Source organism: Haliotis cracherodii, unplaced genomic scaffold (assembly GCF_022045235.1).
Source record: "Haliotis cracherodii isolate W230 unplaced genomic scaffold, xgHalCrac1.p SCAF_6, whole genome shotgun sequence".
Taxonomy (NCBI): domain Eukaryota; kingdom Metazoa; phylum Mollusca; class Gastropoda; order Lepetellida; family Haliotidae; genus Haliotis; species Haliotis cracherodii.
Window position 1 is genome coordinate 11,618,088 of NW_027266319.1, and position 27,581 is coordinate 11,645,668.

At 40.0% G+C, this 27,581-nt stretch overlaps 1 protein-coding gene across 1 annotated transcript in view; it reads right to left on the reverse strand.

Annotated features, from left to right (window-relative positions):
- LOC139446236 (uncharacterized) overlaps positions 1–25,360 on the reverse strand; it is a 30,354-nt gene extending 4,994 nt beyond the window's left edge. The window contains exons 1-5 of the mRNA XM_071227587.1: positions 25,064–25,360; positions 13,913–14,018; positions 1,704–1,880; positions 800–976; positions 205–381 (exon numbers count right to left, since the gene is read on the reverse strand). Coding sequence (XP_071083688.1) covers positions 205–381; positions 800–976; positions 1,704–1,880; positions 13,913–14,018; positions 25,064–25,360 — 934 coding nt within the window. The remainder of the gene's footprint in view (positions 1–204; positions 382–799; positions 977–1,703; positions 1,881–13,912; positions 14,019–25,063) is intronic.
- Between the last annotated feature and the right edge of the window lie 2,221 nt (positions 25,361–27,581).

The following is a 27,581-nucleotide window of genomic DNA, read 5'->3' on the forward strand; positions in this document are numbered from 1 at the left end:
ATCAGGGCGGTCTGAACAAAATCGAGTCAGGGCCATATAAACCAGTGATTGATATTATGAGCATCTTACGCCGCCGGGGTACACGACGACGTGCAATCAACCTTTTCATCGATGCCACATTTCTCAAACGGGATTGGCATTTTTTATCTTTTCCTTTTAAAAAAACTCAAACAATTTCTATATTTCCCCAAAACGGTTACTCACTTTTCTTACACACGGGTACCCCGATCCACTGTCCACGTTCATCACAAACACCTGTGTTATCACCATCATATAGATCCGTATCATTAACACATGTGACATTGACCTGTGATCCAAATACCGTGCTATTGTAGGAATGGAGCGTGTTTTCGGCTTCAGGGACAAGTCCGCAATCAACCACTGAATGGAGAAATGAACAATGCATATATATTCATTAATGTCGCTTACAGAGTAGGTACAGAGGTACCTATGACGTTATGGAGCCAATTGGTCGCCACTGAATGAGTGAGTATGGTTTTAAGACGCTTTTTAGCAATATCACGGCTAGGAACACCGGAAATCGGCTTCACACAGTGTGGTAATGTGGGGTATCGAACCTGCGACGTTTTTACCCACAAGGCCACCCAGAACCCCTGTTTCGCCAGATATACAGATATGTTTCTATTTCAGTTACCTGAGCAACAACAGCTGATTAAGACGAATCCGGCTTGAATATAATAAGGAAAGAAACACCTCCAAATAAGAACCGTTATGCCTGCTCTGGGAGAACAGATGTTCACATTCAACACAAGAAAGATCAGGAAGAAACATAGATCACCTTTACAAATTCCAGAAACATTTTCCCAGTCGCCGCCTGCTGTGCAAGATACGCTGTTGCTGCTCCCAGAGAAGTTGAAGCCAGAGTTACATATTGCATGGCCAAGAGATCCGTAGGTTGTGGTGCTGTAGCTAAAACTGCCACCAGGAAAAGACCCCGGAACTCCACAGTCGACAACTGAAAAGAAATTTCCACTTGAATATCGAGTGTTATATCGTGTGTGTGTGTGTGTGTGTGTGTGTGTGTGTGTGTGTGTGTGTGTGTGTGTGTGTGTGTGTGTGTGTGTTTGTGCAGCATTTCAGTTTGCTATGGCCTGTCTGCTTAATGTGGGATGTGTATTGTGCCAAGGTGACCTAGGACCACCGGAATGGCGGTACCAAACTGGGATCATAAATTTTTATGGAGAATCTGGGATTCATAACCACGACCTTCGAATTGTGGCTCATCAAACGGACGTGACTTTTAAGAACGATTGGTCAGTCTCTTGCCCTTACACGTTAATCTGGTTCTTTTCGCATGCAATAATAACAAGTATTTGAGATCAACCACATTGTATGAAACAATTATGTCATTATATATGATAGCTACGCGATAAATCGCAAAGAACAATGAAGAACGAAGGGTGGTTTATTTCACAATAAAACATAGTTCAATCATGACGTCATTTATGTAGATTCGAATATGCGCTCGAAACTTTATGACGTGTATTGAACGACGTTATTTTTGAGAGGGGAGTGTCTAGTGAGTTGTTGCTGGGCAACCCAGATAAATGCGACGATAAACCACTCCCACTCGTCGTTTATTTCTTAAATACTCCTAAGTGTATACCGCTATATATAAATAATATCTATCTAACTACCATCAATACCAGAAGACAACATGTGGTCAAAGAAGTTATACTTACTTTTGCACGAACCGTTCAACGTTTCCCACCGCCCTTCAGCCGAACACGTTACGTGCTTTGAAGAACCTGACAGATTGTAACCGCTGTTGCAAATGGCAGTACCGAGGGAGGTATAGGTCGTAGTGTTGTACACGAAAACACCGTTGTGTAATGGTTCAGGAGGGCCACAGTCGACCACTAAAAATAGATTCAGTTAGTCGATTTATAATGCATAAAAGTAGGTTTTGAATCTATCAGGAAGTATAATTTATATGCATGACTAAAAAGAAAGAATGGTCAAGATACATTATAACATGTTTGTGAATATTTATGAAGAGATAATAACCCAAAAGCTACCACTACTACTACTACTACTACTACTACTACTACTACCACAACTACTATCACTACTACTGCTACTACTACTACTACTACTACTACTACTACTGCTACTACTACTACTATCACTACTACTACTACTACTATCACTACTACTACTACTGCTACTACTACTACTACTACTACTACCACTACTACTATCACTACTACACTACTAAAGCGTGTTCGTGATGTTATCGTATGGCGCAAGTCACGCCAATTGTTCCCCCATAAAATTACGGGAACGTATGGTACAAATCAAAATAGGGAAAATAACATTTTTATCACTGATACCACACATTTGGAAATATCCTTTACATGTCTACCATTAAACCTTTTGAAAGCTTACTCGGGTCTTTAATGTTGTAACCTTGATCAAACAACTTTTGAGCATGAATCGTATGACGCTCTATGAAATCTTGGTAGTTCGTACCTCAAAGTTGTGAATTTTGCTCGACAAAAAGGGACATAAGACTATTGGAAGTCATCTGTTGTATCATAGTTGGGATATTGTTATTTCGACTTGAATCTTTATGCATAGTTCTAAATATGATACCGTTTCAATAGTCTCTTTCATTTCTAGATCAGGTGGGTTGTCAGTGGAATGCAATTGGCCATTTGACCTTTATGGAACAATATAAAATCATCTATATAACTGATGCTAAAATCCACTGTACGACGCCATTAATTCCACTGTATTGGTAATTGCATGTATTCAATTGCCCTCTAGGTAAAATTCAATAAAAGCCAACATCAAATTAAAACAGTGTAGCCGTCCCGTAAATGTTTTTTGCGTATATATATAGAATAAAGGTACGGGCTATGTTGAAATTGATTATACTTCAGTCTCACAATTATACACATAGTATGTCAAACTGGTACCATTAATTGTATAGCTGAGTTTGAACTTTTAATTTGTCAAATCGTTAAGACATATTAAGATAAATGATCGAATCTTGCGTGACGCATCAGTCAGCACTGTTCCAGATGATAATTACCTGAATCTTGTTAAGAGTGCATTCGACAAACTAGCGACGGAATGCATGGACAATATCCCATGCCGTCTGTGTGGGATGACAGCTTAATCAAAGAGTCTGATCCAGACTTTAACCAGGCCCTACAACCAGCAAGAGGTACTGTTGGCCTATTCTGACCGGTATGTCCACAGTCTGCATGCAACATCACAACGGAAGCACACATCGATACGCGCGCTTCTAATTCGACGAAACCTAACGTTTTAACATCTACACGTACATATACTGAATATATGTTTCTTACCACGTATTCTACAACGCGGTGTTTACTGATGATCAATTTGACGAAAATCATTTGTTGAAATTGTAAATTTGTCAAGAGTTTATTCTGTTGAGAATACAATGTGTCGATACAAGTGGAATACAAAATGCAGCCTACGCTACCCTTGTACGGTACTGGAGGCAGGAAGAATCTTTTCTACAATGCATTGAACCGTTTCCTTTTCTAATATGTGTAGCCAAGAGTTCCTTGATTTCTGATACAATTGAGTAAGTCCATGAAATAAAGATATGGTTAAGAGAACGTGACAAGTGTTATTCAAATTAGCAAAGATGTTGTTTTTATATGTAACTTTATCATCTCTATACATGTCTCATCGTATATTTGCATCTCTATAAACGTATTTGAAATATCTTCCCAAAAGATTACGTTCTCAGATACAGTCAAGAGGATCATGTTTCCACAATACCTGGGTCGTACCAACAGAACCAACAGAGCACGAAATCGATAACTGTTTTTCAGTGAATGCCGTCAGGTAACTGAATTGCTGAGTGCAACCTTCAACATCAAAGAAACAAAGCTAAATATTGATGTCATTGGTTGTGTTTGTTTCTTAATTTGAAAGTTGCAGCATAATCAAGATCCATGGCTGCTACCTCAACATAATCTCCTCCTTGGTCTACACACTTCTGCCAACGATGCTGGATCCCACTGTTGAAGAAGGCTTCTTCCTGGTGCTGTACAAAGTTCACCCCAGCAGAAATGTCGTAAACATCATTTGCACAGTGCTTGCCAGAATTTAGTCTGATTCAAAACGACTTAAATTTTCTCGATTGAAGATGAACCTGGATCGTTTCTGACAAGGACTCAGAACCAGCATACTGCAACCTTTCAAATTGTCATGCCCACTTTCCTCAGAATGTTCGCTAACTCTCTCGTGTACCTTTCAAATTGTCATTCTCACCTCAGAGGGGCGGTCGGGTAGCCTAGTGGTTAAAGCGTTCGCTCGTCACGCCGAAAACCCGGGTTCGATTCCTGACATGGGTACAATGTGTGAAGCCCATTTCTGGTGTCCCCCGCCGTGATATTGTTGGAATATTGCTAAAAGCGGCGTAAAATCACACTCACTCACTCATTCGAATTCCCTAGAATGTTCGCTAACTCTCTCGTGAGATACCCACGGTACTGTTTGTGTACCTTTCAAATTGTCATTCCCACTTCATTCCTCAGAATGTTCGCTAACTCTCTCGTGAGATACCCATGGTACTGTCCGTGTACCTTTCAAATTGTCATTCCCACTTCATTCCTCAGAATGTTCGCTAACTCTCTCGTGTGATACCCACGGTACTGTCTGTGTGACGTGTGGTAAGGCGTCGATCATACACAATCATATGATGTATTTTATGAGCATGATCCTTAGTGGCAATTTAAAGTCTTCCTGGTCATGGATCATCTTCGTGGCTCTCTCTTCCCCTCTTGAATTCCGTTGCCCTTCTTTAAACAGTGGCAGAGGAAGGAGCTTCATCTCCGAAAGTTGACACCCTGTCTGCATGGATATCTGTTAGTAGCCCTTTCAGTTGGAGATCCTTGATAAACGCGCTAGCCAATTCGTCCAATTTATTTCAACAGAAAATACCTAGTCACCTGATGCCTGCAAAATATACTGCCCGGTTGTGTATTAACTCGTAGTTCATATGTAAACTTTAAAAATGAAAAGTATCATAATTAATAAATGCAAATTGTTAAGTGTGTATGCTGAACATCCTTCGCAGTTTGCTTCAAAACTTTTTAGTCATCCCTCGTAAGTCTTACATAAGCATTGTCAGACTGACAGACAGACATGTTTATTCAGTAAACGGCCAATGGCCCAAAATACAGACATGTGAGCATGACATTTACAGGGCACAGAAGTTATCATTAATCATTTTTTGAGCATAGTATAAGAATTTACGGCACTCGTGAAGAGCAACCTCCTCGTGGTGAGTGCTGGGTAGCGCTAATAGCTCTTCCCCCGTGTGGAACCGGGGTAGAATATTTCCACAGCACCCGATTGCTGGTCGTAAGAGGCGACCAAAGTGGGCAGCCCGTTTGCCGTGGGTTGCGTCCCTGTGTCGGCGGAGGACGGGAGTCTGGTAGTTGAGGGCACTGGTTCCTGGAACTGTGTTCCTTTGCCCAACACACTACTTCGACCCTTCCTTCTCCTAGACGGGTGGTAAGATGGGCCCGGTCTTATCAATCGGCTGGTCATGCCAGGCCCTGTGCGTACTATTGTATATGCACACATGTGTTGTATTCTAATGTATATTTTGGTCTTGGCCATGCATACCTTATGTATATTCTCAATTTTGGATTGTATAAATCGCCTAGAGTCTTACGCCAGAAGGCGGTGGCTCATGGGCCAATCTGGTACTTTCGACCTCTGTGTTCTGTATGTCTTCAATTTCTTGTCATGGGCCGGACCAGCCTGGCATTTTATTTGATAGACAAATGCAGCTATTCATGTTGTTTTTACTGGAGTATACCACCTCTGTATCCCTGATGTTTGCATGTTGGAGATCCGGTGCAATTAAACATCGCTCTTTGTAGCACTCCATGGTGGGTGGGGAGCAGGGGTGCTGAATAAATTACTTTCATCATGGCTCACAATCATTCTGGTTCCAACCGCAATGAAAAGAAGAGACGACTCGAAGCTGAGATTTTATCATCTGATGATGATGTCTCGATTTCACAAAATTCTAATTCTTGGGCACGTTTTATAGTTGTTGAATCACGAAATCAACTACCCTTGAAAATTAATCCGTTTGCTATCTCTAAAGCCATTGCAGGTATTTGTGGTGAAGTCAAGAATGTTTCACGCCTCCGGAGCGGTTCTCTTTTGGTAGAGTGTGCACGGAGACAGCAAGCTATCAATCTTTTGAAATATACTACATTCGCAAACACTGAAGTTGCTGTCTCTGCGCACAGAACGTTAAACTCAAGTCGAGGCATCATCCGCGACAGAGCCCGTTGTCTGGCAGAAATGACAGAAGAGGAAATTCTTGATGAATTCAATGATCAACATGTCACGTCAGTGAAACGTTTCACAAGAAAGGATGGAGATAACATTGTCCCAACAAATACTTATTTGTTCACCTTTTCAATGTCGACCATACCACAATCTATTAAGGCAGGATATTTTAACATCGGAGTGGAGGTGTATGTCCCCAATCCACTCCGATGTTACAAGTGTCAGAAGTTAGGACACGGTTCCAAATCATGCGATCGGCCGATTGTTTGACGCCTCAGATTGTACAGCTGACCCCAAATGTGTGAATTGTAAGGGTAAACATGTTGCATCTTTAAAATCATGTCCTCTTTGGCAACATGAGAAAGATATCTTGACAGTCAAATGTCAAAACAACATTTCTTTTCAGGAAGCAAAAAAAGTCATTGCCAGCCGGTCACCTCCATCAGTGCAAACTTATGCTGCTGCTGTCTCTCGACCTTCTACCACAAGATCAATAGAATGTCAAACTGACTTGACATGGGCACACTCTGAACACCCTGTGCCTGTGGTTACAACATCAGAGAGTCAGACAGATGATTCAGATACTCAATCATGTGGCATCTCTCCAGCATCTCAGGTTGTGACTCAGACTATGGCCCAACCTAAACCGACTCCTGAATTAACAGCAACTAACAAACCATCGACTGAAAGGCCCAAAAAACAAAAGAAGAAACAAAACAAGAAAATTTCTACTAAGATCCCTACTGTCACTGAAACATCTGTTGATGTTCAGAATTTCTTTGATCCTCTCGAGATGGATGTTACTCCATCTTCTATGAGTGGTGACTCTTCTTCAGGTTCACGTGAGCGATCTCCTATAGAACCGCCATGAACCATTCAAATATATTTCAATGGAATTGCAGAGGACTTAGGCACAATTTTAACGAGCTGCAATTATTAACAACAGATTTAAGTCCATCAGCAATTTGTTTACAAGAGACGTACTTAAAAAATACAGATAACTTTGAATTAAGGCAGTATAGTTCCTATCATTCTTTTTCTCCTCCGGGAGATAAAGCTACTGGAGGTGCTTCTATGTTGGTGCGGCGGGGCGTTGTTCACAGTCCTGTTCCGCTTGAAACGAATTTGCAAGCAGTTGCAGTTAGACTTACACTGCATATTGCCTTCACACTTTGCTCCTTATACATTCCACCATCTTCAAATCTTCAGCGTAATGATCTACAAACACTATACGACCAGCTCCCAAAGCCCTGTGTCATCATGGGTGATCTAAATGGGCATAATCCTTTATGGGGAAGTTCAACCATTAATCAAAAGGGAAAAGTGATCGAAGATTTTGTTTCCGATAATGATCTTTGCATTTTTAATGATGACTCCGACACTTACTTACACCCTGCTACTAGTACCTATTCATCTTTAGATCTCTCTTTGATGGATTCAGTTTTGTTAAATGAATTCTCATGGTCCGTCCATGATGACCTATGTGGGAGTGACCATTTCCCCACAGTGCTTAAACCCATTAATCCCACTGATGATCCACCTTCACCTCGATGGAATTTTGTGAAGGCTGATTGGCTTTTATTTCAATCTTTATGCAAAGATAAATTACAGACTACGTCTTTTCAGAATGTTATTGACCCCATTCAGTTGTTCTCAGATCAACTGAATGAAATTGCTGATGAATCAGTACCTAAGTCCTCTATCAACCCACGTGTTCGTAAACCATGGTTTGATGACACGTGCAAACAAGCTAGGAAATGTCGTAAGAAGGCGGAGAAATACTTCCGTAAACATCCTACTGTCCATAATTTAAACACTGTCAAAATTTCAAATGCTAAGGCAAGACGTCTATTTAAGCAAAATAAACGTCAATCATGGAGAAACTATGTCTCCAAAATAAACACTCGTACCCCTATGTCCAAGGTATGGAACATGATCAAAAAGATCAAAGGCAAGGGATCAAATTCTACAGTAAACCATTTAAAGGATGGCGACACTTTACTAACTGATAAATCTGCTATTGCCAATAGACTTGGGAAAACATTATCTCAACATTCGTCTTCATCTAATTACGTTCCCGAATTTCAAAAATATCAGCTCCAACAGGAAAAGAAAAAAGTAAATTTTCCATCTGATAATGGTGAAGATTACAATGAGGTATTTTCACTACATGAGCTACATACTGCCTTAGGGCAAGCTCATGATACAGCAGCAGGCGCTGATAATATTCATTATCAGCTACTTAAACACTTGCCAGAATCATGTCTTGAAACTATGTTGAATATATTCGATGATATTTGGACAGCAGGGACATTTCCACGTTCATGGCATAAAGCCATTGTTATCCCCATTCCCAAACCTGGGCGGGATCATTCTGATCCATCAAATTACCGACCTACATGTATATCTCTCACTAGCTGTGTTTGTAAAACTATGGAACGCATTATAAATAATCGATTAGTGTGGTACTTGGAAACAAATAATCTTCTTACCAATATACAATGCGGTTTCCGTAAAAACAGAAGTACTATCGATCACTTAGTGCGTTTAGAATCGTTCATTAAAAAATCCATTGTAAATAAACAACATGCTGTATCGATCTTTTTCGACTTAGAAAAAGCTTACGATACAACATGGAAACATGGTATTTTAAAAGATCTTCATGATTTTGGATAAAGAGGCCGTCTGCCTCATTTTATATCACAGTTTTTAACAGACAGGCAATTTCAAGTCTGCGTGGGTTCTACCCTGTCTGATCATTATAATCAGGATCAGGGTGTCCCACAAGGCAGTATTTTGTCTGTCACTTTATTCAGTATAAAAATTAACAGTTTGTCCAAAGTTTTAAATGATTCAGTTGATGGATCACTTTTTGTGGATGATTTTAATCTATCTTGTCGTGGTAAAAATATGCACACAATAGAAAGGCAATTACAATTATGTCTTAATAAAATTAACAAGTGGTGTTTAGAAAACGGGTTTAAATTTTCCAAATCAAAAACTAATTGTATACATTTCTGCAGAAAATATAAGCCACATAAGGACCCTGAACTATTTCTGAATGGCACTCCTATCAAAGTTGTTAAGGAGGCCAAGTTTTTGGGACTTATTTTTGATAACCACTTAACTTTCCTTCCACATATTAAATACCTAAAAGCTAAATGCATGAAGGCACTCGACTTATTGATAGTAGTTTCTAATTCAAAGTGGGGAGGGGATCAAACAACTCTCTTACACTTATACAGGTCACTAATCCGTTCAAAACTTGATTATGGCTCCATCGTCTATGGTGGAGCCTGCAAAAGTAATTTACAAAAACTCGATACCATCCATCATCAAGGCCTGAGGCTTTGCCTTGGAGCTTTTAGAACGTCTCCCATTCACAGTCTCTATATAGAAGCAGATGAGCCTTCTCTTAAACAGCGCCGTTTAAAATTATCTTTACAATGCATCACTAAATTATATTCTAATCAGTCCAATCCAGCTTTTAATTGCGTCTTTAATCCTCTCTACGAAGATCTTTACAATAAGAAATCAACACTTACTCCACCACTCGGAATCAGAATAAAATCTGCAATATCAGCTTCTAATATTCAACTCCAAGATACAGCTCCTACTAAACTTTTCTCATCTCCCCCTTGGCAAATGGTAAAGCCAGAGGTAGATCTTACATTAACAAAACTCACGAAATCAGAAACTAACGAATTAATTTACCAACAAGAATACAGTCAATTAAGAAACAATTATGACACTTATAAATCTATCTTTATAGATGGATCCAAGGATGGTGGCGCTGTTGCTAGTGCCACCGTCATTGGATCCAGAACAATATCTTCACGTTTACCTGATAACAGTTCCATATTCACTACGGAAGCAAACGCCATTTTTACAGCACTTAAATATATCAGTAATCAAGCTAAACATAAACAATTCATACTGTTTTCAGATTCTCTTTCATGCCTTCAGGCGATTAAAAATATGTCAACTAAACATCCACTTTTAATCGACATTCTCGAATTATTTAATGATCTTGCTACTGGCCAATATGACATCGTCTTTTGTTGGTTACCAAGCCATGTTGGTATCATTGGTAACACAATGGCCGATGCTGCTGCAAAAGCAGCACTCAACAAATCTGTGACACCACTTCTGATCCCATACACTGATTGTAAACCTATGATTCGATCTTACATCCGAGATCTTATGCAACAGAAGTGGGACGCCTAAGTAGGTATCAATAAATTACATGAAATTAAACCAAATATCGGTTACACCTACTTGGGCTGTCAGTCCAGATTTGAAGAGGTCATTATGCGACGATGTCGTATTGGCCATTCAAGATATACACATGAGTATCTTTTAAATGGTGAGGATCCTCCGTTTTGCATCCCTTGTGATGAAAGAATCACAGTCAAGCATGTCCTGCTTGATTGTATTGATTTTTCCATCACAAGGGATAAATATTTCAGTGTAAAAACAGTGAAAGACCTTTTTAGTAAAGTTAACTCTCATCTACTACTATGTTTTTTAAAAGAAATAGAACTTATACATAAATTTTGAAGTAATTGTTTTATTGTTTTAAAGATTGGTAGTGCAAAATTCATAACTGAGATTGTTAGTGGCTGTACCCTCGAGGGGGGATGACGTAGCGTAAAATTATTGTCCCCCTAAGAGGGTATGTAAGTCCAATATCATTCAAAGTATTTTTCTGCATGTCAGGTTTTTTAATCGTAGAATATTCGTCATTTTAGTTTGGCTTAATTTGTACACTGTCGCCAGTGACTGAAGGGATGATATAAATCCTGCCGGGGTCCATGAAGGAAGCAAAGGTACTGTAAGTCCCCATGAACCCTAGCATGGTGATCTACCTTCAGTTGCTGGCGATCTCTAGCCCATTTTTATATTGTGTTCTCTGATCTTTATGACTTTTATATATTCTCAACTAGTTTTAGATAGATTCTGTGATATTCTAGTTATTGTACTGTCCTTCGTTGACAGCTTTTTATATTGTATAAATATATGTATTATTAATGTACTTCTCGTCACGATTTTTATACTGTGTCGTCTGATATAATTTGATCATTTTATTGCTCTAAAATTAGTTTTTAAAATTATAATCTGTGATATATTACTAATTGTTGTACTGTCCTTCGGCGACAGGTTTATATATAATATAAATGTATATCTTGTTCAAGTCACGATATGGCTGAAATACTGCCGATGTGACTTTAAATATTAACTCACTCACTCACTATAAGAATTTACAAACTAGAAATAATGTTTGCTCATTATAATTACTAAGAATATTTATTACTGTAATGAGTAGGCATAGGAAGATTAACAAGGTATTTTTGTCTTAGGGCAGAATATAAATTACAATTAAAGAGTACATGGAATTCATCCTCAATGACATTAACTCCCTTACAACTACAATAGTTACAAAATCTGAGTGAACGGTCTGTTTTACTATATCTGCCAGTTTCTAAAGCTATTTTAAAATTTGAACATCTGAATTAAGTAAAAACAATTCTTTTAAATGGGTAGGGAGTGGACATGACAAGTACCTTTCAACATTTAACATGGATTTGAAATGCTTATAAAGATCACATTTTGGATTGTCAGGCTATGGTGATATTAACCGGGAGTTCTTTTTGTCAGAAAAGCTGACACACCTTAAAGATTTGATTGTATCGTTCCTCTTTGTATATACGCCTACTCCATGTGTGAACTGTTTTTTATATACACAAACCATTTGAATGGATATACTTTTATTGTCAGGTGCATCAAAAAAACAAAAAAAAATATGGATCAAAATTGTATCTTTAAATGAACATATATTTTCATATATAATTTAAATCTAAACATTCATATCAATATGCGTTCCAAACTTATTCCTGTGTACGTCATGCATCAATCATCTGAAAAGATTATATTAGAACCCATCTGAAATCTGTCAACATGTAATATATTAGTGAGTGAATGAGTGAGTGTGGTTTTACGCCACTTTTAGCAATATTCCAGCAATATCACGGCGGGGGACACCAGAAATGGTAACATATGAAAAGTTGAATTTGAATACATTGTATACACTGCAAATACATAAATAATTATATTTTGAATGTATCAAGCCTACAACGCTTGTATAATCAGTTTTACATAATTAGGACCGCTGAAACTGCAGTGTGAGGTAATTCTTCATCTGTTTCCGCTAAAGCGTTGTTGGGTGTGTGGTTCCGGACAAAAACTCCATGAGTGAGTGAGTTGGGTTTAACGCCGCTATTAACAGTATTCCAGTTATATCGCGGCGTGTCAGCTTAATGTGGGAGGAAAGCCCGAAGTGATGCAGGTCTTAGACGTTTACCACCCACGAGCACGGGTATGGTGCTGACAAACCTAGAAACATAATCGGGGCGAACCGGGTTTCGAACCCACAATCATAGGTTTCTGGCGTGCCCAAGCGAATCGCGGCGCCTTAGACGACTGGGCCACCCGTGCCCCCCAAAACTCCATTAGTGGTACGCATACCTGTACATGATCATGAACACGCTTCTTAGTGCACGCAGATCTACGGTTGTTTTTTTAGGCGAAATTTATATCCTTTTAAGATGTCTGGCTGACCTTATCACTGAGATGTTATAAATTCAGCACTCTGGATTTGTCATGTTGTATTGTGTGTGAGGTGGCATGGGGTCGCGTCCAAGATTATTACACTTATATAGCGACGTGCATGTACGTTTGTGTGTGGCTGCTTGTACTGGTCCGGACTGATGCCGATTTATAGTGCTAGCCCACTGAGATACCATGCCGCAGTTTAACATAAATACCCCACTCAGACACAGACTCCGAGCCGCCCGGTCCTTGTTTTAGCCCCTTAATGCCGAGCGCCAGAGAGGTTAACAAGTACCATCTTTTAACCTCTTTTGGTATGACGTGGCTGGGGATCGAACCCCGGACCTTCCCCTCTCCGGGCGGACGCTCTACCACTAGACCACGGAGGCGGTCTTGTATTCTGTGTCTATATTAATGGTGACATGTATGTACTCTATGTTTCCTTTAAAAAAAAATTACATCTTCTTAAATGAATTAATCAAATATTGTCACCGTAGATCACTCTTTCTCATGTCACGGTCCAGTGCCGCTGTGTTCCTCGACTTTATTTTCCGGCATGGCTCGGTAATCTCCGAGTATCATACCGAGATATGACGAAATAACTACACGCCCAAACTTCACCGTTAACGTTTGGGTGAGTGAATATGGTGTTACGCCGCTTTTAGCACTATTCCAGCAATATAACGGCGGGGTACACCAGAAATGGGCTTCACTTTGTACCCATGTCGAGAATCGAACCCGGGTCTTCGGCGTGACGAGCAAACGCTTTAACCACTAGACTACCCGACCGACCCGTTAACGTTTGATAAACTTTGTTTCTCTTTGTAAACTTCCGAAAACACACATGTCCGTTTTTCAAATCTTGCAGAAATCACAGAGTGAAACATCTTAAAAACCTCATATGGGTTTCTTTTTGTAGGGAAAACATTTTTTTAAAAGAAAGAACGATCTCTTAAAGAACTGAACTTTATAACAAACTTACCAATTAAAGGTGATGATGCCTCCCCTGATAGACACGCATACTCATTGGCTGCATATACACACCGCGTCCCTGGATGGCAGTCTGCACATGCGTCAACACCATCCACCTTGAAGGGAGAATTCATTAATTATCTATTGGTTTTCATCCAAAGGTAGGGTTTTACTCCTCGTTTAACAATATTCCAGCAATGTCACGACGAGGGTACATCAGGGTTTCTCATTTCATAACCATGTTGGGAATTGAACCCGGGCCCTATATGACGGCGGCCTGTAAATTCAAATCGTCAACGATTATTTCGAGGACCTGCAGAAACAGATTCCATATTGCGTAAAAGGGCTAAATAGTGATATGTGAGTGAGTGAGTGAGTTGGGTTTAACGCCGCTTTTATCAGTATTACAGTTGTATCAGGGCGTGTCAGCTTAATGTGGGAGGAAAGTCCGAAGTGATGCAGATCTCAGACGTTTACCACTTCGGTGAAACCCACGAGCACGGGTATGGTGCTGACAAACCTAGAAACATAATCGGGGCGAACCGGAATTCGAACCCACAATCATAGGTTTCTGGCGTGCCCAAGGGACACAGCTCTGCACAGCGAATAGCGGCGAATTAGACGACTGGGCCACCCGTGACCCCTAAATAGAGATGAAAATTATATTAATGGATCCATGAAAACCAGTGTTGACACCAGGTTTTGCGAAAAGTTTAATTACAAATTTAATTGAATCAGAGCAAACATACAAGCGGATTAGCTAAGTAACTGTATTACAGTAATAAAATGATAGTTAGAAAAAATGAGGCTTATTTAAGGAGTAACCCCTCCCCACGGTAGAACAAAGCACAGCCACATTTTTCATCACAAGATGTCATTTATGCAATAGAAAACGATGGTTGTGGTGGTTTCCTTTGGTGACAGACATGTTTTTTGGTGGTAAAATGCACATTTGTGTGTCAAAATTAAGTAAATCAAATCAATGGCTCTAAACAGGTCAGTTTGCATATTGCAATGCTCATTTTATAAACAAAATCGATGTGCTGTCTTAGGAAACCTACAGTAGAACAAATCAACAAAATTGTTTAAGTCGATTTAAGTCGTGTGATATCTCAAAATCTGCCTGGGTGCTTAAGGAAGTTACAAAAACATCCACAATTGATGTAGGTATAAGGAAAATTTAGTAAATGTGATCCCAACCCAGTCCTGTTAAGGAAACAATAAATATATGATAACATATTTTAAAATATACTATGACAACATTAACATTCTTGTACACCAATATATTGTATTTGAAGACATGAATCGTTTGAGTATCTTACAAATATGATCTGGATAAATTTAATTAATCCAATATGGCGGACAAAATGGCCTCCAAGATGGCCGCCAATACAGGTAAATAACAATATTTCGTCTACACTTCGGAATGTATGAGAAATTTGAATGTCAAAATTTAGGTTTCGACCAGGAACTCTATCGTGTTATTGTCATATTGTCATATGACGAATGCTCAAGCAGAGTTTAGGGACATTTCTAGTTGGTTCAATCCAAACTGACAACTTCTTCAACATTTCAACGTATGATAGCAATGTCGAGAATGCTGTCTCCTTTGAATTTATAACCAGACATCATCATAAGAATATTACGTTTCACAATGTTCTTCTAGATCACAATTACCAGCATGCAGCTGCCTTTCACGATTCATTTACAAATAGAGAGAGAAAAGGGGAGAAAATATTTTATTAAGATGTCACGTGCAAATAACATATACAGTTTAAACAATTATCAACATTATTGCACCCAGCCTTTACAGGCTTATGAGACATCGTATGTACATTAAAACATGTATAAAAGTATCTAAGTAAAACATTGTAACATCATCCTTTCTTATCCCAGCAGCCAAGGAACTGTCAATTTTGTTGGACACCATATTTTAACGTTCTATGTGCTTATTAAGATCGTAAGTTACCAAATGGCTGACTATTTTTAGTACAAAATAATAGGAAAAATAACCATCAAAACACCTATTTATGTGTATGTTAACACCAGTATTGTTAAACCATTTGAATAGCACCTACGTGCAAGTTTTAAATGTTAAGGAATATCTTCTAGTAAGAATACCAAATGTTAATTTCAAAAGACATAGTTTTAGACTGTTGTCGATGTGTAGATATCTAATAATATGAAGACCGTTACTTTTCAGGGAAAGTGACTTTACATCTCAGACAAGCATGTCTTTAGTCTCCGTCCTCCTGCGAAACATTTTTACAATTGTTGTAGCTAAAACACTTTGTATATGTGGGTTATTCATCAAGAGCTTAAGTTTATCTACATCATGTACGGTCGCGTTGGCCAGATTTGCTTTTTCGAGCAGTAAGATTCTAAAATCAGAATAAAAGGGGCATTTTAAAAGGAAGTGCATTTCGTCCTCGACACATGAATGGTTTGCCCATCCTTTCCTGTATCGAAGAAACCAAGCTAGAACCACTCTAGGCGTTCTATTTGGGTCAAGACGATTGATCCTTTTCCAAAGTCTGATTACTTCAATCTGTTGTAGGGTGAGGCATGAGTACCATCCCAGTTCGCCTCTCACAGCTGGGTTAGGGGCTTTCGCGCCAACTCCAAGGAAAAATCTGCAAGCGCGGTGGTGAACATTATTTATGCATCTAAACTCCCTTGTTCCCCACACTCCAGATCCATACGTTAGGATCGGTACGACTAAATTGTTGTAGAGTGTATTATAAACATCAAACGCCATGCCACCAGTTTGTTTGAATTTACTGATTATAACTGATAGAGCTCTGTTAGCTGACTTAGCTAGTTCTTTCATAGCGAAATTCATGTCCAAGTTTTCTTCGAACCACAGACCAAGGTACTTGTATGCCTTTGTATAGTGCACATCCTGTCCCGAGATTGAGAAACTAAAGTCAGATTTGTCTTTCCCTTTGCATCTGAAATGGACAACATTAGTCTTGTTGATGTTTACTTGTAGTCTCCATCTGGAACACCAGGCGCTGACTGTGTCCAACATACGCTGTAAGATAACAGAGAATACCCAGTCTCGATTATCCCAGCTCAATGCAATTACGCTGTTGAAGCCTGGGTCAGCATGGGTCAGCTTGGGTCATTATTGAAGCAGTATATCGTTAAGTTAGAATGTGAGTTCATACAAGTTTCATAAGATCTTATCCTTATCATTATCCCAGCTAATATTTAGTCATCTGATATGATCTCTGTCTTCGTATTAGAGGTGGGCACACTCCACTGCCCCACCCACCCCTCTCTCTAACCCTCTAAACCGTTTAAACAGTTTAAGTACTTGGTGTATCTTGCTCTGAGATGCTTACAATACGACAACATCAACACCAAGCAAGAGCTTAAACATGTCCTTTCAAATATGTACATTTCTACAATCCCTGTTCGACTCTTGCTGTTGTATTTATCAAAGAGAAGTGATGAAATATTCAGATAATCAAGTATTTAATATCAAAACGTGTTTCGATTGGACATCGCAGAACAGTTGACATTACTCTTCTGACTCTTCTCGATTCAAACGATTGTTAGGACAGTAGATGTATATAAACGTACCTCGTGTTGACTCGCGAGCGGGAGGGGGTAACACCAATAACACCAATAACTATATTCCACACTTTTCATGTTGATTGAAGCATGTTGATGCGGGGGATTTTAAGCCCCTGACATGTGTTACATATCATTAACGTGTAGAGTTAAAACACACGAAGATTGTGTACCTTTCAGCGACATGAATCAAAAGCATGTTTACAGTCAAGGAAAACCTATTTTATACCATAACAAATTATTACAGTCTATAAACGTGGTAACATAAAAATTCAGTATTGCAGCAGATAACAGAACACAATATCTTTTAAAAAGTTATAAAACGTCAACACCAGAGAACAACCAGTCTCGATTGTCTGCCAATACATATTCCACTGGGCGTAACAGCCAAATAACCGTGACAAATATATGAATGGATCACTGAAATTCAGTGTTAAAGGTAAACATGTCCTGCCCAACCGGTAACACATGCCCCTCACACAATTTGCATGGATAGTAAGCGTAGTGTGTTGCCTTTCATGCGACGGTTATCTTTAAAGAAACCAGAGAATCAATGCAAGGAAAGGACCAGACAGAAGCTCCGGTGACACCATAGTGCATTTAGTGCTTTTAGTGGAAATTAAAAACCGATATGTTCATTTTTAATTACGTCTGCCGTGTTCAAGTGCTGACGTGTGTTTGGAATGCACCATGGCTACATGGCCACAATATTGTTTTTATGCTGTGAGTGAAGATATTTCTCGGTTATATCTCGATCATATTTATTTGTTGTTTCTTTTGATTAAATTTGACAGTCTAGTCATACCGATTTGTATGTTTGTACATGTGGAATAGATGCCCATGGGGTTAGGGAGGAGAACTAAGGGAGCTGGGTATGGTGGATGTTTGTTTGTTTATGTGATTTTGATTTGGTAGGTTATTGTGTTTTTAGATGCGTTTTATTAGTTCTGTTTGATTAAGAATACGCCTAAGGCCTTGAGGTTTTCTAGTTTATTTTGTGGGTGTAGTATTGCTTCTAGAGCAAGAGCCTTGTTTAGATTGAGGGTGGTTTGTAATGCGGTTCGATGTGTGAGGTAGTGTGTGCAGTGGATGAGTGCGTGTTCTGGGGTTTCTGGTTGTTTGCAGTGTGGGCAGTTACCTGTAGTGTGTGTGTGTGTTTTTTTTTTTTAGGTGGTTATTTAGGTTGGTGTGTCCTGTTTGGAGTTTAGTGATTACTCTGTCGATTTTTTTGATGGATGGAGAATTTTTGGTTTGGTTAGTGGTTTGCTGAGCACTTGTTTGATTAGGCTATTTGAGTTTAGATACAGGTTATGCCATATTTTTTGTGATTTTTTGCTTGTTGAGGACTTAAGGATGTCAACTTCTTTATTATGAGGAACACAACATTTCGGAGTATAAACTTACTCCTTCATCAGGTGAATTAATGCTTACTTACTTACTTTGGAGATTTAACGTGCGCTTTCCGACTGATGCGTATTTCGCACACGGGCCCGGCCAGGCCATTCAATGTGTTTCCGAAAGGGGCGAAGGTGGTCTGTGCAACCCAAGAGGGGGCTTTAGGGGTTGCTTATATAGAATTTGGGAATTTTGAGATTTGGAATAGATGCCGATTGGGTTGGGGAGGAGAACTAAGGGAGCTGGGTATGGTGGATGTTTGTTTGTTTATGTGATTTTGATTTGGTAGGTTATTGTGTTTTGAGATGCGTTTTATTAGTTCCGTTTTGATTAAGAATACGCCTAAGGCCTTGAAGTTTTCTGGTTTATTTTGTGGGTTTAGTATTGCTTCTAAAGTGAGAGCCTTGTTTAGATTGAGGGTGGTTTGTAATGCGGTTCGATGTGTGAGGTAGTGTGTGCAGTGGATGAGTGCGTGTTCTGGAGTTTCTAGTTGTTTGCAGTGTGGGCAGTTACCTGTAGTGTGTTTTTAAAAAAAATTTAGGTGGTAATTTAGGTTGGTGTGTCCTGTTTGGAGTTTAGTGATTACTCTGTCGATTTTTTTTGATGGATGGAGAATTTTTGGTTTGGTTAGTGGTTTGCTGAGCACTTTTTTGGCTATTTGAGTTTAGATACAGGTTATGCCATTTTTTTGGTGATTTTTTGCTTGTTTACACTTTTAATTTCTGATTTTGAGATGGGTAAGTTTAAGCTTATTTCTGGGATTTTGAGGGATAGTTTAGCTGCTTTATCGGCGTTTTCATTACCGTATATTCCTACGTGGGCGGGTATCCACAAGAAGGTTACTTGTTTGCCTGCCTTAGTTAGGTCGTTGGAGCTTTTAAGTATTTGATTTATTAATTTAGGTCGGTTTTAGGTATTTTTGTTTTGGAGGGCTTGCAGTCCACATAGGGAGTCGGTAAGTATTAGGGTTATTTTGTGGTTTTTGGATTCTTGATTGTGGAGGGCTGAGGCCATGCCCATTAGTTCTGCCGTGAATATTGATTGGTTATTTGGGTGTCGGAAGGATTGTGTGGTTTTAGTTGGTTGTGTGGTATGGACTCCGAAACCCGTGTGCTTGGAGGTCGGATCTGAGGATCCGTCCGTGTAAATGTGACACCAATTTTGCCAATTTTTGTGTATGTATGCTAGTGTGGTAGTTTTAGCTATGTTTGGGTCGATTTGTTTATTTATTTGGCTAGCTAGTGTTGTGTCTATTTGGGGTATTTTAAGTTTAGGGGTGAAGATATTTGATTGTTTGCAGTTTTGTTTAAGATTTTTAATTTGGTGTTCATTTAGGTAGTTTGTTATTCTTTGGGATATTGGGGTAAGTAAGGGGTGTTTACGAGCTAGAGCTTGGTTTTTAGGGCTGATGTTTTGGTTTATCAAGTTTTGGAGGAGAGGGTTTGATTGGGACGCGGCCCAGAAATTTAAGCTTAGCTGTTCCCTGCGTAGACTTAGTGGCATTTCTCCTGTTAAGGCCTGAAGTGAGGTGTAGGAGGTGCCATGTTGGGTGAGTGTAATGAGTTTGAGAGCCTGATATTGTATTGAGTCAAGTTTTTTAGATAGAGAGTTGTTTAGGGTGTTGTATATGGCGCAGCCGCAGTCTAGTTTTGATCTAATTAGGGATATGTAGAGAGAGAGGAGAGTATCTTTGGAGGCTTCCCAGTTAGAGCCAGTTAGGCATGTTAGCGTGTTTAGGTCTTTACTGCATTTAGTTGTTAGGTTTTGGATGTGAGCATCCCAGGTGAGATGTTCATCGAAAATAAGTCCTAAGAATTTGGTTTGTTTTTGAAATTTGATTGTTTGTTTGTTTAGCTGGAGGATTGGGGAGCACTTGTTTGATTAGGCTATTTGAGTTTAGATACAGGTTATGCCATATTTTTTGTTATTTTTTGCTTGATGAGGACTTAAGGATGTCAACTTCTTTATTATGAGGAACACAACATTTCGGAGTATAAACTTACTCCTTCATCAGGTGAATTAATGCTATGAAGCAGAAAACATATATATGGACCTGTAACAACACAAAAGTAATTAAGATAACAAAGGTGGAAACCTAACAAGGGAAGCCAGCAGTCAATCGGCACTGATAGGTGATTAGCAATGGACAAATGGAAGCCACCACTTAGCAGTTAATAAGCTCTGACAGGTGATAGCAGGACTTAAATTATCACTGATTGAAAATGGGCAATGGGCGAACGGGAAGCAGGGGTAATTGGCACTGATAGGTAATAGCAATAGAAATGTCAATGGCCAAATGGAAGCAAGGTGTATAATTAGCACAGAAAATAATCAAAGGAATAAGTCCCAAGCAGTGAGCAGATAGGTTCCCTGGTCACGGTTCATGGCTGGCTGGTGTCTCCTGATGTAGTTTCTTCTTCTAGTTTTCTTTGTCGCTAGTTGTTGGTAGACAGGACTTTGGTGGCTTCCAAGGTGATGTTATGGTCTTGGTTCTTGATGATGTGTTCAGAAATAGCGGATTTCAGGTCTAGTCTGTTGACAGAGGTCTGATGTTCTTTGAGTCTGGTGTTGAGGGGTCTGACGGTTTCTCCAATGTAGTGGTGGCCACAGTTGCAGGGGATCTGGTACATGCATCTTATGGGGTTGGGACTTTCGCTGCTCTTGCCTCTGCCATTGGCTCGGAGACTGTTAACTGTCCCTTGTGAAGTTTCCACTGTTGCTATCTTATTACTTTGTTGTTCTTACAGGAGAATATATATGTTCTCTGCTTCATAGCTGGAGGAGTACGTGTGTGCTCGGAAACGTTGTAATTCTCATAATAAAGAAGTTGACCTTATTTCCTTATACCTTTTCGTGTCTTGAGATTGAGTCCACAGAAGCACGTGCTTGTCTATTTTGAGGGGAAGCAGTTATTTGGATCTTGTTGTGCACATTTTTTGTTTGTTTCTTCGTATATTCTAAAGGGTTTAACCAAAGATACCCAGAACCAGTAATGATAGTTGTATGTACATTTGTAGCATTTTTTTTATACTATTTATGTATTAATTTTGAACTGGACCCTCAAGGTGACATTGACCTTCAAAGGTATCTCCTCGGTGGTTAAAATAATAATTGATTTAAGGCAAACCTTTAATAATATCCTATATAGAAAAGGTATTTCCTATTTAGAAATGGGTGGGTTGGATAACATATTACCAATTTTTTGAAAAATCATAAAAGTTATGTGGAATATGAACACCTTTTTAGGGCAATTTATTTGATTTTCTCTATTTTTACAACAGAAAAGTGCATTTTGATCCAAAAAAGGTATCTGCCACTAAAACATTTGACCACAACCACCATATTCTAGTCTGTTGGATACAAAAGGTAATTAAACCCTAAGTTTGCTTTGTTCTGCTATGGGAAGGGGTATGTAGGCAGTTTGAGGGTTTGGCCACTACTCTAAGTAGCAAACACGACACTTTGTCACAATATTGACAAGATGCAAAGACAGCCAATTAGGTTGTCTGCGACTAATTAACACCCGAGTTAATTAACTCACTACTCCAATGAGTGAATAACCTCGGCTGTGTTAAATAGCAGGAATTATACATAGAGGGCCTATCCCTAAAATAAATCCCTTGAACAATAACTGAATGCCAAACTAATCTAATACCCTAAAGACGCAGGCCACTTTTAATAACTCTATACAACTAGAGTAGGTCAGTACTAGATCAGGGGGCCACGGGCGGCCCAGTCGTCTAAGGCGCCGCGATTCGCTGTGCAGAGTTGAGTCCCTTGGGCACGCCAGAAACCTATAATTGTGGGTTCGAATCCCGGTTCGCCCCGATTATGTTTCTATGTTTGTCAGCACCATACCCGTGCTCGTGGGTTTCACCGAAGTGGTAAACGTCTGAGACCTGCATCACTTCGGGCTTTCCTCCCACATTAAGCTGACACGTCGTGATATAAATGTAATGCTGTTAAAAGCGGCGTTAAACCCAACTCACAGGACAAGATCAAAACTGCCCTGTAAACACTTACGAACGAAACCAGAGAATGATCACCCAGCAGCAAATCGCCTCGTAAACGGTCTAACGAAGCCTGAGGGTGAAGACTCATGACACTGACAAAGGTTTTATACGGTAGTGCGGACGTTGGAGAGGTCAACCTCTCATGGTCAGCCGTGGCAAAGCAATCACCTGGGGGAGCTAAGACAAGTGCGTTTGTAAACAAAGGAAAACCTGAATAGCAAACTAACCACTATATCCATACACCGACTCCGTGGTCTAGTGGTAGAGCGTCCGCCCGGAGAGCGGAAGGTCCGGGGTTCGATCCCCGGCCGCATCATACCAAAAGACGTTAAAAGATGGTACTTGTTGTTACCAGGTCTGGCGCTAGGCATTAAGTGGCTAAAACAAGGACTGGTCGGCTCGGAGTCAGTATACTGTGTCTGAGTGGGGGATTCATGTTAAAACTGCGACATGGTATCTCAGTGGGCTAGCACTATAAATCGGCATCAGCCCGGACTAGTACAAGCAGCCACACCCACACACGTGTATAAGTGCAATAATCTTTGGGACGCGACGTTAAACCCAATTTCACCTCACCTCACCACTATATCCATACGGAAGATGCAAGTAACAAAGTAAAGCGCTGATCATTAACTATCCAATGGTACTACTGGCGATTTATGACCAGTTATGGACAATTATTGAGGTGGCAAAATGATTACAAATACATGAGAGTCAAGAAAGTATCAGAAAATCGCGCTACAATGTGATGAGGTGAAATGGGGTTTAACGTCGCGTCCAAGATTATTGCACTTATTTAGAGACGTGCATGTACGTGTGTGTGTTTGTGTGGCTGCTTGTACTAGTCCAGACTGAAACCGATTTATAGTGCTAGCCCACTGAGATACCATGCCGCAGTTTAACACGAATACCCCACTCAGACACAGTATACTGACTCCAGGCCGACCAGTCCTTGTTTTAGCCCCTCAATGCCGAGCACCAGACAGGGTAACATCCAGAACCATCTTTTAACGTCTTTTGGTATGACGCGGTCGGGGATCGAACCCCTAACCTTCCGCTCTCCGGGAAGACGCTCTACCACTAGACCACGGAGGCGGTGCGCTACAATGTGAAAATCATTGTCACATATATGAAATAACATATATCAAATCAATACATGGTACAAGTGTGCCATTAAATTGCAAGATAATAGTGAAGTTACCATTTAACGTCGCATCGGCATTATTTTAGCGACAGCTAGAGAATTAATATAGGCGTCACTAATTCTTTAAATCTTAAACAAAGAAAGTAAAGCAGTACTTGAAAATCAAATAGTACATACAAGTATGTAAAACATGTGTTTGAATATATGTATTAGGAACCGCTAGATATAAGTAATTATTCATAGAACCAAAATAGTATGTAGTATAATCTTGTAATGATTTTGAAAAATAATCCGAGGTATCCGTCAAATTCGTCAAAGTTTCAGTTTCTTCTTTCAGAGCAACAGTCTAACCCCTCCCCCCCCCCCCCCCCCCCCCCAACGGCCCCTTCCCCCAACCACACACACATACACACACCACCCCCAAGTATTAAATGTTTGTGTCATGACATCATGGTATTGTATTGAGCGAATATCAGACAGGTTCATTGAATTTCAAAATTTAAAGATTTTGAAATGGTATAACAATTGACGCATAGAGATAGATGTCAGTCTGAATATACATCCATTGAACCATGATCTCATTTGAATCAAGTCACACGTAACAACTTTCATTTATATTTAATAAGGAGTGTTTAATAATCTGCAGTTGAAATTGTATAGTGACTTGTTTCTGTTTTAAGATGTTTTAAGCGTCATATGCATTTGTGAACATATTGGTATATGATACAATTCACACCTACTTAAACCCGTGAAGATCCGGGGTAGAATAGGTCTTCAGCAACCCATGCTTGCGTATACGTAAAAGGCGACTATGCTTGTTGTAAGAGACGACTGACGGGGTAGGAGGGTCATGCTCGCTGACTTGGTCGATGCATGTCATCGTATCCCAATTACGTAGGTCGATGCTCATGGTGTCAGTCACTGGATTGCCTGGTCTAGACTCGATTATTTACAGACCACCGTCATGTAGCTTGAATATTGCTGAAGGCGGCGTTAAACAACAAACAAATAAACAAACAAACACACTTACTTTACAATTCTTCTCAAGGAGATATTTCACCTGTGATGAAGCAGCATCGTAGCCATGATCAAATGTGTTCAGATCACAAAACCCATTTTTGTAATCATAATTCAGCGATATGCATTTCGTGTCTCGGCGACATGCAGTCTCGCACTGGATCACATTTTTCACTATCATCCTCTGAGATGGAAACAGAACTGGTTCAATAGACGGTTTTAATAACATTCTGCTTCCACACTGATAGCAACAACAGAGAGGGACGACTGTTGTAAAAATCCAGAAAACAAAATCGGCACCGAGACGCATCCTAGTCCTGAGAGTTGAATACGTCTAAATGGTTCAATCACACTCCATGTAATTAATTATACGAACAACTGACGCAGGGCAAGTTCGCTGAATAACAAATAAACGACAGTGTCTGTATATTTCTTTAACAGTATTGAACCGGTACGCTGAGTGTATATCCGCTGCTTCACAAATACTATTGATTCAATTTATCAACCTAAACACACACTCAAGGAAAACCCGAAACAGTTAACCAAACACATGTACGTCGACATCTGTAAAGCTTGTTACGGATTGTTTAAGACTGCTGTCGTTGCCGTGGTTTCTGTAACATTTTCAACATAAGAAGCTGACTCATTATTTGATCATTCATTATAGCCGAGGTGTTCTAGTGATCAGCGTGAGATCTATAGCATTGTGACTAGTTATGAAGGACACATACGAGTGATAGAGTGAGTTTGGTTTCAATAGAACATGAGTTCAAACACGCGTTCTTCTCAGATGAAGATAAAGAGAAAAGGGTTTCTGGAAGTTGAACTATATGACAAATATTTGAATGAGTTGGGCTTGTGCCACGTTTAGTACTATTCCAGCAATGTTACGGCAGGGGGCATCAGACTTCTCACTTGTGTTGGGAATCGAACCCGGACATTCGGTGTGACGAGTGAACGCTTAAACTGCTAGGCCACCCTACCCCAGTCGTCTAAGGCGCCGCGATTCGCTCTGCAGTTGCGTCCCTTGGGTACGCCAGAAACCTATGATTGAGGGTTCGAATCCCAGTTCGCACCGATTATGTTTCTAGGGTTGTCAGCACCATACCCGTGCTCGTGGGTTTCGGCGAAGTGGTAAACGTCTGAGACCTGCATCACTTCGGGCTTTCCTCCAACATTAAGCTGACACGCCGCGAGATATAACTGTAATACTGTTAATAGCGGCGTTAAACCCAACTCACTCACTCACCCTCCTATCAGGGTTTACAATCTCACGTAATCTTCATGAGAAGTGGATTCAATTCTACATGTAAGTGCAAACTGGAGTATGAACCTCAGTATACTTATTTACATGTAGATAGAGATTCATGCAGATAATTTATCTTACAACGAGCGAAAAATCGTTAGATTCTCTTTGAAACAAGGAGTTGTAAGACACATGGTGTCTGACTGGCACTAATGCAGTCATCTGTTTCTTATACACCCTATTTTAACATCGAATCGATGCCGAGGGCACGGGTGGCCCAGTCGTCAAAGGTGCCGCGATTCGCTGTGCAGAGTTGCGTCCCTTGGGCACGCCAGAAACCTATGATTGAGGGTTCGAATCCCAGTTCGCAACGATTATGTTTCTAGGTTTGTCAGCACCATACCCGTGCTCGTGGGTTTCACCAAAGTGTTAAACGTCTCAGACCTGCATCACTTCGGTCTTTCCTCCTACATTTAGCTGACACGCCGTGATGTAACGGGACTACTGTTAAAACCAACTCACTCACACGAATCGATGCCTATTTTGACGTCATCGGACTTACCCCTTACTACCCAGAACTACTGTGACCCTGGAATTGGATCTTATATACATGTTTTAGACCATTTATGTCAAATGTGTTTCTCACCCACGGTTGTGTAAGAGAAGTATGATAAAAAAACAAAACATCGCTCTGAACAAGACTATTCAAAGAAGTCAAAGAACACCCATGGCAGATTAACAATAGTATTCAGAAAGAATCAGGTGTGCTTTAATTTTTCACATTTTTGGTAATACGTTTGTTGTTAATTATCCAGATTCTTAAACCACGTACAGATGTATATGCTTGTATGTGACACAAGGCCACAATAGCATTTCAGGTGTAAGAGTCCCTGCTCGCTTTGGACCCGTGAATATCCGGGGTAAAATAGGTCTTCAGCAACCCATGCTTGCCGTAAAAGGTGACTATGCTTGTCGTAAGAGGCGATTGACGGGATCGGGTGGTCAGGCTCGCTGACTTGGTTTATACATGTCATCGGTCCAAATTGCGTGGATCGATGCTCATGATATTAATCACTGGATTGTCTGGTCCAGACTCGATTATTTACAGATCGCCGTCATATAGCTGGAATATTGCTGAGTGTGGCGTTAAACAACAAACCAACCAACCATCCCTGCTCGCTTTGACCACTATGTCGTATGTCCATCACATAACCCTCTCCCACTGGGGATTTACCCCCCAAACAATAGGCAGGGTGTATCTCAAACTTTGCCCTTGTCAAATGTT